This window comes from Sardina pilchardus, chromosome 15 (genome assembly GCF_963854185.1).
Source record: "Sardina pilchardus chromosome 15, fSarPil1.1, whole genome shotgun sequence".
NCBI classification, from domain to species: domain Eukaryota; kingdom Metazoa; phylum Chordata; class Actinopteri; order Clupeiformes; family Clupeidae; genus Sardina; species Sardina pilchardus.
The window spans coordinates 19,227,738-19,243,035 of NC_085008.1; the positions used below are offsets into that span (position 1 = coordinate 19,227,738).

Here is a 15,298-nt window from a genome sequence, read left to right on the forward strand (position 1 = left end):
TGGGGTTTTTGCATTGGCCCCGCGCCAGACATAGTCACCCCACTGCCCTTTGGTGAGCGGGATTCAATGGAACTCGATCGATAGATGATTTTAGGCCATCAACAAACACAGCGGGAGTTGTTTGTCAGTTTGAGAGTCATGACCCACCAATAAAACCTATTGACCTCCGTTTGAGTTTTCTCGCCGGCGGATCGATAAGCTGATTGATCGATGTCGGCCTGCCACCGGAGGCAGGTGAAGGACACTCAAGGTCGTAGGATTTTGCTCGTTTGGGTCGTAAGTAAACCAATGCTTTTTTGCATGGAGCTGCACCGTGTGATGGTTCTTCTTCTGGCACAAGGAGCAACACTGCTTGAGAGCCAAAAAACTGACACACACGTCACAGGCATCTCGTGGGGTGGGGGGGGGGGGGACTATCACCACACGTTCCTCCACTATGGCCAGCGTGGCGAGCAGGAGGAGGTGGAATGCATTGCGTGTTGGCCTTGCCCTGAAATAGAGTGACCATCTGCCCTGGTCTACAGTAGAGCAGGGTAGGACTGACAGGGGGGGTGGAGGGGGGGGGGAGGTTGACAGGAGTCACGTCTGGTGATGTGGTGGAATCTAAATAAATCGCTCAGTGCGTGGCCATCCATCAAATTTGCGGACAGAGAGAGAGAGAGAAAGATAGAAGGAGAGGGAGAGATAGAGAGAGAGAGGGAGAGAGGGAGAGAGGGGGAGGGAGGAGGTAGAGAAACAAGTGGGCAGCTCACCCATCGGCACAAAAGTGGCTCTGCAGGAGCCGGATCTGTGCATGTCAGAGACCTGCGCGCGGAGCAGAGATCCTGAATTGTATTCATAAGCCTCAAGGTTTTGGGGCGACAGATTACCTGTCAATCTCAGCCTTAATGCAATACGGGTTAGAACGGAATCCTTTGTGCAAGTGAAATCCACTTCCTTGCGCTGCGTTCAACGTGGCATGTCATAAAGGCCTTGCGCTGTTTCCCCGTTGATGACAATGGGCCCTGACTCTAGAGCGGCTTATTCTGGCGCCCGGTCTGGAACCCAGCAGTGACGGAGGCGAGTTCTGGCCACACGTTCACATGAACATCTGCTGTATTCATGTTCCCCTCTCACATGCAATATGTCCCTTTCACATGGAAATAGCGGGGAGATTGTGAGACAGACATTCAGTAATGTAACACCAAAGCTTCACATTATATTTAGCCAATTAAATAAAGAATAAATTAAGCAAACAAAAACAAAAACGTGCTATTTTTGGTCCTCCCTTCAAAGGGCTTCTGCTCATCATGTATGAGGATGCACTGACTACGTCTAGGTTGAACACAATCACATTTTATTTTCTCCTCCTGGTTCTTGGCGACAAGCCAGGGCAGTGACAGCAGGATTTTCAGATTGTCCATCTTGAGCCAAAAAAAAAAAAAAACCCAGACATCACACTTCCTGGAAGAACAGCCCACTATGGTTCAGCGCGGAAGACAAAGGACACCGTTATATGACACTCAACTTCACTGCTCACCCAACACTCTCGCTGCGAGAAAAAAAAAAAATACTGCATATCTCCTCCTCAGTGACATCAAAGCGGTATAATTAAAAGCAAACAAACTAATGACTCAGCCCTGTCTCAAACTCCCATCAGATGCCAAATCCAGCTTTAATTAATTGGGATCCTGGAGCATCATATTTACATGGCTGATAGATAGCTAAACCTCCCCCCGCCGGTCTAAATTCAGCTCTTGCAGGATTAAGGAGCTCTCACCCACATGCTTCAATCAGCAAAAATACAGGCGGGTCCCTCACCCTGGTTAATCTAAATGCCCCCTATGCGTGATTCACAGCGTCGGCTTTGAACTTTAAAAGAGAACTTCCTCCGTTGATTAAGTGAAAGGTCGTAATGTACACAACTCCAAATGGCTTTAACTAATTCTGTTCAACACGCATTCCACAGTGTATAGGGTGATAGGACTATTTATCATATTACATAGGATAAAGCACCCTCTTAAGAACACTTGCAATATTTACATACAGACTTCCCTTAGGTTCTCCAAACAGCTCTTCATTGATCATTGCAGTTGTCCCAGTAATCCAAGAAAATATCTTCACTCAATGTTTCAATCTGAAATATGCATTGATACAAAATAGTAATTTGCTGTGTGCTGTGACTAAAATAAGGAACATTTTCTCACCTTGTGTCGACACTTCAGGACGACACCGTAGGCTCCTGTGGGAATGTGAGGGAGAGAAACGCAAATAAAGCCATCAGCAATCTCATCACACTTCCCATAATCATTCTATATTTTACATGCAAATGATACGTCTTGTAGAATTTGACAAGAGGGCTGCTGTTCTCTCCCAGTCCCATAGAGAGAGCAGCATGTACAATGAGCAGGCTCAATTATGATCATGTCCCATTTTTTTGAAGGGGGGGGGGGGGGGGGGGGGGTCGAGTGAGGGTGGATAGAAGACTTCACACTGTATTTTCCTAGCCTAGGAGAACCTATACAACCTTTCTACAAATTTGGGATTTATTCTGCAGATTGCAGATCTGTCTGGCCAAGATGCCATTGAATCCCAATCCCAATGTCCCTAGAACATGGGCATGCAAATACAATCACTAATCCGGCATAGACGTGTATTTCTTTGGAAATGAGTAAACAACTGCATTTAAAACCTTCGTTTACAAGATTGCTACGCATTTGAAACAATTTGGTTTAATGTACCAATTTAAGTTTATTTTCACTGTGTAGTTACGTCCCTGTTGGAAATGGTAAGTCAATGAACCTCTTCCAGATCCACTCCCAATTGTACCACTGTGAAGGTCTTGCCGTTCCCAGGCTAGTGTTTTCATTTTGTCCTTCTTCATTTCATTTCGTGATAATATGTGAGTGAATGGCAATCTGCGAATGGAGATGATGACTTGCGGGGCTGATTTAAACGTTGGAATGGTGTCACCTTCATTGACAAATCTGACATTCAGACAAATAGGACGGCATTAAGGGGAATTTGTTGCGAGCGAGCATACCCGAGCCGTCTGTGGAGAGGTGCAGGAGGGAATACATATGAGCTAGCCCGTCTCGGCTCGGCTCACTGCAAAGACAACCGGGGGTCGGGAAATTCAGCCCTCTGGAGTTCAGCCACGGAGTGAGGCATAATCAGGTGAATTCAATTGTGCAAATATAAACATTCCTCAACGTCTAAATCCAGCGATGGCGGATCTTTGCTTCACCCATACAGGATGAAGGGAGCGAGTTGCCCTGTTCTCAGATCAGTCAAACTGTACAGGCCGATGGGATCTCTAATCTGAAATTATGAAGTGCTTTGCACAATTAAATATTTGCAATTGGCTTAAACTGCTGTTGAGGGAAATGATAGCGAGATTAATGATGACAAATGGACACGGCACCTTATTAGCTGGTCAATCAAACACCTGTGCAAGCAAATAGGAGTCGTGTCAATTAACGCATCAGTCAGTAATTGCCTTTTTATAGGTTGTGGAACAAATCAATGGCCTAGACATGCTTAATTGCATCAGATGCAGTGAGACGGCGGCTTAGCACACACGGGCCTGCGAGAGGCAGCTGAGGCCATGGCTCTAGCTCAGTGGAGTGCGAAATAAAACATGATTCTTGGAGCGTGTGTGTGTGTGTGTGGGGGGGGGGGTGGGTGGGTGTGTGTGTGTGGGGGGGTTAACTAGGTGGCAGGGGCCGCGAGTCTAACTGGGGCACTCAGCAGGCGATGGCAGGGTCTGGCGGCGGCTCCGATTGCCATCAGCTCTGGTGTGAAACTCAGCCTCTGGGGACCCCCCGGCTTTCTAGAGAGCAGCTCTTCCTCCTCCCGAGCCTCTCCAGAAAAAAATCGGCAAATCACATCTGAAGGCTCGAGAGATGGTCTCTCCAAATACCCCTAGGGTGCTTGGGTCAGAGATGGTTGTGTGGATATGGTGGTGTGTGTGTATGTGTGTGTGTGTGTGTGTGTGTGTGTGTGTGTGTGTGTGTGTGTGTGTGTGTGTGTGTGTGTGTGTGTATGTGTGTGTGTGTGTGTTGGGGGGTGAAGGGGTGGGGCGGGTGGATTGAACCTCCCGAGTCTTGGGTACACGAACTTGGCTTCAGATATACATAGTTATAGAGAAGTCAAAGAAGTGCCCTTCCTCTTCAAAGGATTATTCTTCAATTGAATGCCAAGAGATTCGACTTCAGCATAAAATAAGTCTGAGGTGGTGTGCATTAGTATGGGCACATGTCCCTTTGCCCTAAATGCTTAAGCACAGAGTGTAGGTTCCATGGCTCTGTGAGCTCATATTGCTGATGCTCATCCATATTTCAGAGGCTACAGTAAGACATGCACAACCATCTTATAACGTCCTCTCTTAAAGAGTGAGATCATTCCGGAATGTTCGAGCCGTGTATGGAAATGAGGTCACATGTGTGGAACTGTGCTGCAGGTCTACAGGTACAGACTGATCTCTAATGAACGCTCAAGCGAACACTTCCACCCACTCATCCTGATGGGCAATGTTCACTCAACGGCAAAAAGACGATACAGACAGGTGCTGTAGAACGATTCAACAGGCGAACTTAATGCTCTTGCCACACCGTGAGAACATGGGCTTTGTGGTTGCATTGTGAGATTGAATGAAATGAAAGGACATGATGAATGAGAGAGTGCGTCATCTTAAATGAATGGCGTCTCAACGGACTTAGCTTAATGCTGCCAATTAGTACCACAATGCAGAACATACTTCTTTTGGTGGAATAAAGCTCCAAACAGGCAGGCTGATTATGCTCTCCCTTCTCGAAATGATCTGTCTCTGTCCCAAATAATAATACAAAAAGCTGCTCAGAGTGCTATTAAAGTTGCAGAATGCACCCAGCCCTTACCAGGATGCGTTCAAGTTCACCGAACATAGGCGAACATAGGCGAACGTTTGCGAACGTTCGCAAACAGTATTCCATTAGCCTTGAGTTTTTGCTAACAATCGCAAACAGTCTGAGGAGGTGGTGCGCCGCGAACATACAGTGGATCTGGACGTGAGTTTGACGAACGCAACAATGCAATTACTGTTAGAATGGAATGTTAACACCAAATCGTTCAAATTTAACTATTCAAAGAAAACATGTTCACCACGAACGTTCGCCACTGTTTGCCAAATTTGAACGCACCCCAGGACACTCTCCTCCTCCTCCATCATGCTCCAGTTGGATTTTCTCTCCATCCAACCCAAATAATTGATTGACCCCAGCCGGGGCCACAAAACCAAACTAGCCATCACATCCCACAAGTGGGCCACTCAGACATGCACGCACAGTCGCACACACACACACACATACACACACACACATACACATACAGTACACACACACACACACACACACACACACACACACACACACACACACACACATACAGTACACACACACACACACACACACACACACACACACACACTGTATACTGTATATACACAGATACGCACACAGAGACACACAGGTACAGAAACACACAGGGACAGACAATATAAACTCTCCCTCATCCACATGGGCATACACACGCAAATACAACCTCACATGTATAAAATGTACACTTAGAATACACACATACAAAGAGAAAGAGAGAGACAGAAATATGCAATCAAAACACAGTTTCACACATACCAAATATAAATACAAACACACACACACACACACACACACACACACACACACACACACACACACACACACACACACAAAGTGACCATCTCCTGCTATGAGCCACCCAGTGTTTGATTGGATCTCTCATCCTCTCGCCGGCTCAATGCAGCATGAAAAAGCCCGATGATCATTTCGCAGTTAAACTGTATTAGGTGGAGAGGGGAGGGGAGGGGCTGGGCGGGCGCCCGAGCCATTAGCAGCTCTGACTCTGAGCACCACAGCGACTGGCCAGCCAGCCAGCAGGAGAGGGCATGGATGGGAGGTGGCAGCGGCCCTCAGGGTGGCGGAGGTGGCAAACTGGGGGCCGGGGAGCTGACGGGGGTGGCCTGATTACCCCACAGCACTCTGCCACTCCGCTTCCTTCAATTAGCCACAGAGGAGTGGCGCGGTGAGGCGCGGGGGCACTCTCCAGCCCTGCAGGATATTTGGGTTAGACGGACGGATACTGATCTCATAGCAGCCCTAGCCTCTGATGCAGGGTTTACCGCCATGTTCTTTTGGCACGGTGTGAGCCGAATTTGACTGGCATGTCTGTGCCCTTTTTTTGTGCAGTCAGTGGTGAAGTATTTTTCTTTTTTTTTCACCCCTGTGCCAATAAGCACAAACCCGTGGACCACTGCGGATGCCGTGAATGCAGAATGCCTGAAAGGATGAGCTATGTCCTTGTCAGTGTGGCAGCGATTTCCCCACCGCGCAGAGAGGCTTCATGGAAATGGCCGAGAGAAGAGCGATTAAGAGGGAGCCGGTGAGGACTGTCATTTTGTCCTCCATTTCAGCCAAGAAGCGCACACAGACACACAACCCAAAACTATCAGCTGCCGTGGTTATACAAGAACACCAGCCATGAGAAAGCCAAGAGGGCTTACACACCTGTAGATAATTTACTTGGCAAACAGATGGGGATGAAAACAGGTTTATTAGTCACAGCTCAGAGATATAGCAGGGGAAGACTGAAAAGAATAACAGTCAGGTTTCCATGTGTTAACTAATTTATGCATTTGTGTGCATGTGTGTGTGTGTGTGTGTGTGTATGTGTGTGTGTGTGTGTGTGTGTGTGTGTGTGTGTGTGTGTGTGTGTGTGTGTGTGTGTGTGTATGTGTGTGTGTTAAGGGACTAGGGGACTGTGTGTGATGAAATGAGAATGGACTGCAGCATTAGATTAGGCTGTGCATTACAAATTAAAGTTGCATGTTTGAAGGCAGCAACTATGCAGCAGCGGTTCACTATTTTCTGACATGGGAGAGCGGAAATCTCTTTAAAGTTGGGAACATGATGTGCCTCAAAGCATCATCCAGGTAGCTGCATGATTAGAATAAATACGGTGTGAAATGGCAGTGAGGTGAATAATGCCGTGTGACAAGGCAGTGAACTGAAAGAGGCTAATATGTGGCCAGCATGATGCCCATTGGAACAGGCCTGTATGGCTGCATTCTTCTCCCTGTTCACACAAGCACATACAAACACACACCCATACACAGCATACAGCATATTACAGCAACACTACACGCTTATGCTGCAGGTAAATGAAAACATGATGCTGTACAGTGTACACCGTGTACCTGTTTTTAGCTACTTGCTGAACCTAGATGGCATTAAACCATGGTAATGGTAATTGATAAAATAATCTACGCTTTCTAAATATAGCAGCAGGCAATAAAAATAACCATAGTAGGGCTCCACGACATAGTGGAGTATACGGAAACCTTTCCCTATACGACCGGTGCAGGAGAACTAGGAAAGGTTAGATGAATCGAGGTGTATAAATAGCATTATCCCCTGACATTTCCCTCTTCAGCCTCATGTAAAATGTAAAGACAGTAGTCATGGTGAAGGTAGGGGGGGGGGGGTGAAGCCAGCACTGCTAGTGACACAGGAATCTCAAAATTCACTGGCAGGTTTTTCTTCGCAATAGACACACAACTTTTCAGGAGACAGGTGACTTTCACAATGCCTGCGCCTGAAGACTGATGAGCAGGCTGCAAAAAAATGATTCTATGGAGGAGAAAAAGGTAAGAAAAGCTTACCTTCACCCACGATTCCAAGGACTTCAAATTTATTCATCACATCACCGATGGCAGGAGACTTCCTGGAGTTGAAAGGCCACAGGGGTGCAAGCTTGTTAGCGGGGAGATAGTGGACGTGCAGCCTGGTTACAGCAGGTCATGGGGCAGCCCAGGCGCATGGTCCTGGGAGTGATCCAGAGGGTGTGGGACTCGGCACACGCCACATTCTCCCCACAGGCACCCACCATCGGCTAGACGAAAAAAATCAAAACCACAATGAGATTTCAAGTTTTTTTTGTGTTACTTTAAAATGTACATCTCTAGTGGAAATACATTGAAAGTGTCTATGCAAAATGCCCAGGAACCACACAGTTGAACAGCCCAAAGCAGAACTAGAATGAGGACTTGCCAATGCATTTTCAAGCACTGAGTTTTGCTGACTTCTTAGCTATTCAAAAGTCTGTTATGCAATGGTGTTCCCCAAAGCTCTATCTTGGGACCTCTGCATATTTTTAAACATCTCCACACACTAACCTATTTACAGGCCAAACATCTACACTTCAGATATCCACACATTCTCAAGATTCGTCATAACTAATAGCTGCACCACCAACACACTGTGGTTTTTTCCACAAAATCATTCATATACCCAATAAACACCTTCATGTACTGCTGCTGCTACTGCAAAGAAAATAATGAACGTGTAGACGTGTAGATCCTGTCTCATGAAATATGGAAATATGCATGAAAAACATGTTTCTCAGCACCCAAAGGGTTTCTCGCCACAAACAAGCTCATCCGGAGATGTGTGTCTGATCTCGCCTGTAACCCAATCCTTATCTGATCTTACACAGAATAAACCTATGCCGATGCCACGCTCCATCTTCACCTATCTGCCACCAAGTCTCCAAGACCTCCCTCCTCCACCTCCTCCTCCTCCTCCTCCTCCTCCCATATCCCGTACGGCCATGGGGGCTAGCGGATCAGCATGAATGCAAAAAAAAAAAAAAAAAAAAAAAAGCTGCAGCACTAAAATTAACTTGTGGCCGTAAACAAGCCCGGGTGGAGAGAGAATGCAGCTGTGTGAGATGGCTGACACTGTGGTGAAACACAGCTGATCGATGGAGGCACTTTGAACAGCGGTGGGGGTTGGACGCAGGTGAGCTGTGAGCGCATCCCATGGGAGCCATCTGGAGCACATGCAGAGATACAAGCATGATGACGCAGTCCCTGTGTAAACCAAGGACGTGTGTCGTACTACAGCTTGCGCTACGCTTACGTTACGCACACAGCAAACAATCTATCGATGGCTTTCTCACAGATCAGCTAGGAGATGGAAGTAATGGGCCTTCATGCTATGCTCTTTGATGTGTACATTTTGGAACAGGCTGTTTTCCTTTGTTTAATTCCCCCATCTACACAGCTTTTTCTCTGTGTCTTTCACTCTCTCTCTCTCTCTATCCATCCTTCTGTCTTCCTCTCTGTCTCTCCTCCCCCCATTTGCATTCTCTACTGGAATCCAAACTGTTCCTGGCTCATTAACTGATTTTCCAGCAATCTGCAGAGAGAGCCTCGCTGTGCTCACTGAAATACCACAGAATTCGCAGAATTGTGGTGCTCCCACTTCCAATACACATGGTGGGAAGTGTTTTAATGGCTGGCAGTTTGTGTTTAGCTTTCCCCTTCCGATGACATATGCAGCCAACGTCTGCCATCGTGGTCTCTGATAATAAGAGCTTTAAAAAGGGAAAAAAAACAATCTTTCCTTGGCATCAAATTCAAATTCAGTTTGTGATGTGCCATCTAATGCCTTTATATCATTTTATTCATCAATCATGAAAACAATGCATTGATGCATGCATGCAAGTCAAATGAATACTATTTGATATCTCAATGTCACAGTGTCTTCAAATTGGCTGGTTTCACTTCCACTGGAGTCCCGAGACAGGGAAATTTTTTTTTTCCTGGCCAGATATGACACTCCATTTCAGAGATGGAGCATTGAAATGGACAGCACACAACGAGGGCCCTCCAACGAGAGTACTCAAGATTGTCAGGCACGCGCTTTCTAATGGCATGCCACCCAGCGGAAAATTATGCATCACCCTTTTGTGTGGCAGGCATGGCAAAGGCCAGTTTGTTATGTTTGACCAGAAAAAAAACTGATAGCACTGTATGTTGTTCACATAGATATATATATTGACTAGATGTCGCCTTGGCTACTGCTGTTCATAGGAACGTATGCGTCAACAGAGACGCCATATTGCAGCGGGGTTCTACCGCCCTCTAACCCTTAGGTGCTCAAGCTTAAACGATGACCAATCGTCTGAAATCGTCTAATATCTCAGCTGTCCAATGACTGATTTCACTTCTGAAATATATACTGTATATCTATGGTATGTTCAGATGTGCAAAATCACATGCTGGTATTAGATGCTCCACAAACAAGAACAACAACAACAACAATGTGAATTGAAAGTCTTGCAGTAAAACGTGGATGGGAGTCCAAGAGGATAATCATAATGAGGCAACAGCACCCGCTATGTCCAATACAAAATATATGGGTAGAAATGTTTTGTTCTGTTCTCAGAGTTGACCAAATATTGAGACTATAAAAACTGGAACATAATGGACTTCACAGAAATGTACTGTACAATGCAGCTCAAACATAATGCCCATATAGCATGCTGTGCAGAATATCAAACAGATCTGAACCGTATGGTCCTTAGTTCAATTTCTTCCCCAAGGCAAATGCTGCTGTATTATTGAAAAAGCGCAACATGTCTTGAAGTCATGCTGCCTACCAAAAGCTTTGTGCCTTGGGGGAAAATATATGCTCTGGCACACTATTAATCTAACATAGTGAGCCATTATCAGCTTGAATATTCAGCAACACCATGAAGACATATAGCACTCCATTGTTTACTGTACTGTATGTGATTCAACCAAATCCTGAGAATGAACAACTTTAATCTAAAGTCTTATATCAAACAGATATTTGGTTTCCACTCACTGGCATGGTGGACAAACTGGAGAGGAATAATAATGTCTGACTAAAATAATAGCTATTTACATATCAAAGTCTGACAGACTATTGGGTAGCATGCTGTGTAGTCCACCACAGACACTAGACTCTTTGTTTTTCTATCATTCTTTATGATGCACATTCTAAGACAACTGAGTCATCCTGATGTTCCCACCCACCTCAGCCCACTGTTTCAGGTCACACATGACTTAAACCTGTCATCACATCATGAACACACTCTGCGCTGTCCCTCTCGCTAGTTCACCACTTCTCAGTCTGATCGAGATGGAGAAAAACCTGCATAAAAAACACACACACACACAGACGCACAAACAGTTTTTCCTCCACCTCCACAAAAATCAACAACTGCGAGGAAGATATGACCACGCCCAAACAAGATGACTCACATCTTCTGGTACTGATTATGAACCAATAGATCGGTCCACATCATCTTTTAATGCCTCTGGGCACAGAACCAACAGCAAAGAGATATGAGCAATATGACAGCAGCCGTTGCGAGCTGAGGACTGCAGTTGTCAAGTTCATCAGAGTTGTCTCTCTACTGGACAAAAGCCTGTTTGAAATAGGCAGGACAGGCAGGTGGCTGAGACCGGGCCCTAGCAATCTGTTCTCTGCCATCCTCTGTTTAGCCAGCCTGACTGACATGGCCATCTCCTCAGTGGACCTGTGCAAACTGTCTGGACCACTGATCTATAAAGAATACCTGGATAGAGCATCTACGTCAAAATTCTGAAGCCTACATGGCGGCGGCCATTATGGGACCACTTGCCATAGGAATGCATAGACAGTAAAAGACAGTAATAGAATGTTGCCGTTCTGCAACAATGGAATTGGAACATATTGCCGCCATTATGGGACCACTCGGGACAGTTCCATTGGCTTCATTGTTGATGGGTCAGCAACAATGAGATAGTCTATCCAGGTATTCTTTATAGATCAGTGGTCTGGACACGCAATGGGCTGCAGTGGCCTGGAGACAAAAGCTAAGGATGGCACGGAAGAAGCTGATTCGGACAGAGGCAGTGACTGCCGGCAGGGCATGTCAGGCCGATGGAGCGAGCACAGTTGAATTGACTGTAGCGATTTATTGGGTCAATTCAAGTCAATTGGTCAGGTGACCTTCAATGTGGAGGTGAGCATGGAATTATAAATGCTCTTTCAAAGTGTGACCCTATGGCGACCCAAGTGTAAAACTACTTAGTTAACCAGTGCAAAATCACAAGTTAGCTAGCAACTGCACTAGCCAGCGAGCTGAAAACACACATTTTTCACATGTACAATGAGATACCAGCTGACGACTGTCATATCACTGTGTAGCCTACATGCTTTCACTTGTTTGCTGACCAGCATTCGCTCAACAAATGAGGTAGGGCCCCATTCCTACAGAGCCTTCTCAAACATGTGGCTTCCAATCTGTCAGAGTAAATAACAGCTGCATGATGTGAGCAGGGGGAAAATTGGTAGCAAATTGTCTAGCTGACAAACACATGCATCTTGATGAAGTGTGTGTGCTTGATGGCTGTATTAATCTGAGCAGACATGTCGAAATTCTGCGGCAGGGGACAGCAGTGGAGATACGCTCATCATGCTGCCCGGTGGAATGCCACTTGGATTACCTCCACAAAGACAGAAAAAGCACCAGCCAATCGTGAATGTCCATTTCATTATGAAGCGAGTTTGTGCCGTTTCATTGAACCTCTTCAGAGGCAGCTATTTTCATGGATCCATTTTGTCGATTCAGTTTACAGTCCAAACCAGACTAATTCTGTGAATTACTTTGTGCTATCAATTTGCAGAGAATGAGCTGCTGGCAACAGGGCACTTGATTGTATCTAATTGTTAAAAGGATTTGGAGGACAATGACCAGCTGCCGGATGTAATTTGATTGCATACATTCCAGGCAGGCATCCACAAAGAGATGAAAAGAGGTAAATTGAAAAACACGTTCTGTTTTCTTCCTATAAAAGCCCACTTTTCAAGGTTAACATACAAGAGATTAGTGTTTTGCGCTAATGAGATGCATTTAGAATAATTGGTAGATGACAGCTCATGAATCCATCACAGAAAAACATTAAAATACTTTCTGCTTGAGATATTGAGTAAACAAAAAAAAATCATCATGCATCGTTCTCTGCACTGGGTAACGGCATGACATTGCCTTCAAAGTCAGCATACCAAGACAAAAACAAACAGGGAAGCAAAGGCAAACTTTCTAAATCCTATGAGAGGAAACACAGTCAGAGGTCCATTACCCAAAGTGAGTCATGTAAAGACAGTTTTTGGTTGTAATGATGTCATCTTGTTTCAACCCCACCCCCCACCCCCCGCCACTACTGAAAAAAAAAGCACCACTCAGCTACGGTCTCAAGTGTAACAAGCAACAATCATATTTTGCAGGCACACATATGGCCTGAGACCACTGGAGAGCCATTCATATTTTTAGCAAAGATGATCAGCGTTCTACTTTCAACACACTTGTTAGAAACTATCATCAGGAAGACTGCAATAATGAACGCAGGATGACTCTGGGAGAACAGTGCAGTTAATCGTCATGATCAGAACACTCTGCGTCAAACAACAGGATGAATCATGCGTGGTAATGGATCGAGTTGGTATAGCATTCAGATGCTCACAGCAACAACACCTAAACATTCTCTTGTAGCCATTTATTTTGACCACTATGGACTGCACAGAGACCTGCTTTTCTCAAGCGAGTGAGAGAGAGAGAGAGAAAGCAAACAGAATGAGAGAAAACAAAGGCTTAGTTAATGATAAATGACGAGGTTCAGAGGAATGTCAAAGTGCTGCTCTTATAACATGGCCATTTTGCTTTGGACGAGCTCAAAATTAATTGGATTCTGAAAGCCCCTTTCATTTGACAGCAATGTTGAATCTGGCAGGGATATCCCAATTTTATTAGTCAAGGTAGGCTATTTCTCAAAATGTTCTTTGCCAGTTCGCATCAGTAAAGGGGTACATATTTCATAATGACAAATGATGGTGCAGAGGAATTGCCAAATTTCCACTGGATTATCAGAATAGCCTTAGTGAAAACACACCACTTTAACATGATTTCATGAGGAAATCAAGTTAGATCCTCACCTACTTGTCTCTGTGCCAGACCATGCAACTGGTCTCAGTGGACATGTTAAATGCAGGACAACTGTTACCACATGATTGTCAGTGGTTTTGCAAAACACTTGCAATTTCAAGCAATAATGGAGCAGATGCCAGAGCGGTCTAAAAATCTTAATGTCCTATGGATCATTCCTCTGTCGTACATAACAGGTTCCAGTACGAAGGAATGCAAACAGGTTATCTGAGTGCTGAAGAAGATATTATGCCTTTATTTCAGAAGGTCCTAAATGCATGTGGACAGATTCTAGCCTGTAACCTAACTCTGGAGGGATGTTTTGCACCATGTTGTAACACATCACACCCCCAGCTTCTTTTTATCTGTAAGACAAGGCAAGGACCCTGTTGCTACTAGAGACAAATCCTCCCACTCCCCACCTCCTGAACAACACTTAAACATGTCCATTGTGGCATGTCATGAAATATGAGGGCAATTGCTGTGTTTCTCTGGCACCAAAAAGATATCCTCGCCACACAATATTTTCGTAGTCGACGCAATCTGCTCGGATGCGTAGGTGTTAAAGACAATTACAGACTGGAAAAATGTACTGAGGGGGAGAAACTTAACAGTACAGCAACGACGATTCATTCGGCTATCTTCCATAAACATCAACACAATATTACATTAAGTGCATCACTTCTATCGGATAGCCTCTTACTGCTCTAAAGAGCGGAAACATGGATACGCAGTATCAATTATTCGTGGTTCTTACATGTTCCACATCAGTGTGTGTGTGTGTGTGTGTCTGTGCGTCTGAGTCTGTCTGAGTGAGTGTGTGGGGGTATGTATAACGAACCCGTTATGACAGGGAGGGATAGGCTGCTGTTTTAGGAATCCAGCTAATTCATGTAATTTGACATTATGATATCGTTTCACAGGTAGAGGCATTACGAAAAAACTATAACGGCAATTATATGTTTGATAGCCCTTCTCAGATAGCCCACTGCCAACTGTAGGCTACAGATGTGACTTCTGCGCACCGCATTCATTTTGGGAACAGTTTAACACCTCTATTATCACTCGCTCGCAACTAGGCTAAACATTAACAAATTGTTTCCTTTAAAACCCTCTGCATGTTAGTTGACTATTACAAACTATTTTCTCTTTCTCTGTGAAAACAGCTAGTGGAACATAAACGCTGTGTTACCTTATTGATACGGTATCCTAGCTGGTTAGTTCTACAACTGTTCACCACATTCTGGTCTAAATAAAAATGTGGAGTTTTGCAAGAGTCTGATCATGACATTAATAACCAGCATAACAGCAACCGAAACAACTTCGCAGAAAAACAAATATAGATACTTACTCAAATGTTGCTAATTAATAAACTGCACCCACTCGCATCCTCCTCTGCTGATATTTTCATTGCAGCGGCAACAGTAACCAAACCCCTCAGTTGACAACCTACCATAGCGAAGAGCAA

The 15,298-nt window shown here is 45.0% G+C and overlaps 1 protein-coding gene across 1 annotated transcript in view; it reads right to left on the minus strand.

Moving 5' to 3' along the window:
- The window catches only part of LOC134102024 (cyclin-dependent kinase-like 5), a 55,774-nt gene extending 40,528 nt beyond the window's left edge, over positions 1–15,246 (minus strand). Inside the window, exons 1-3 of the mRNA XM_062555972.1 lie at positions 15,182–15,246; positions 7,715–7,944; positions 2,187–2,221 (exon numbers count right to left, since the gene is read on the minus strand). Coding sequence (XP_062411956.1) covers positions 2,187–2,221; positions 7,715–7,751 — 72 coding nt within the window. The 5' untranslated portion in view covers positions 7,752–7,944; positions 15,182–15,246. The remainder of the gene's footprint in view (positions 1–2,186; positions 2,222–7,714; positions 7,945–15,181) is intronic.
- Positions 15,247–15,298: the final 52 nt, after the last annotated feature.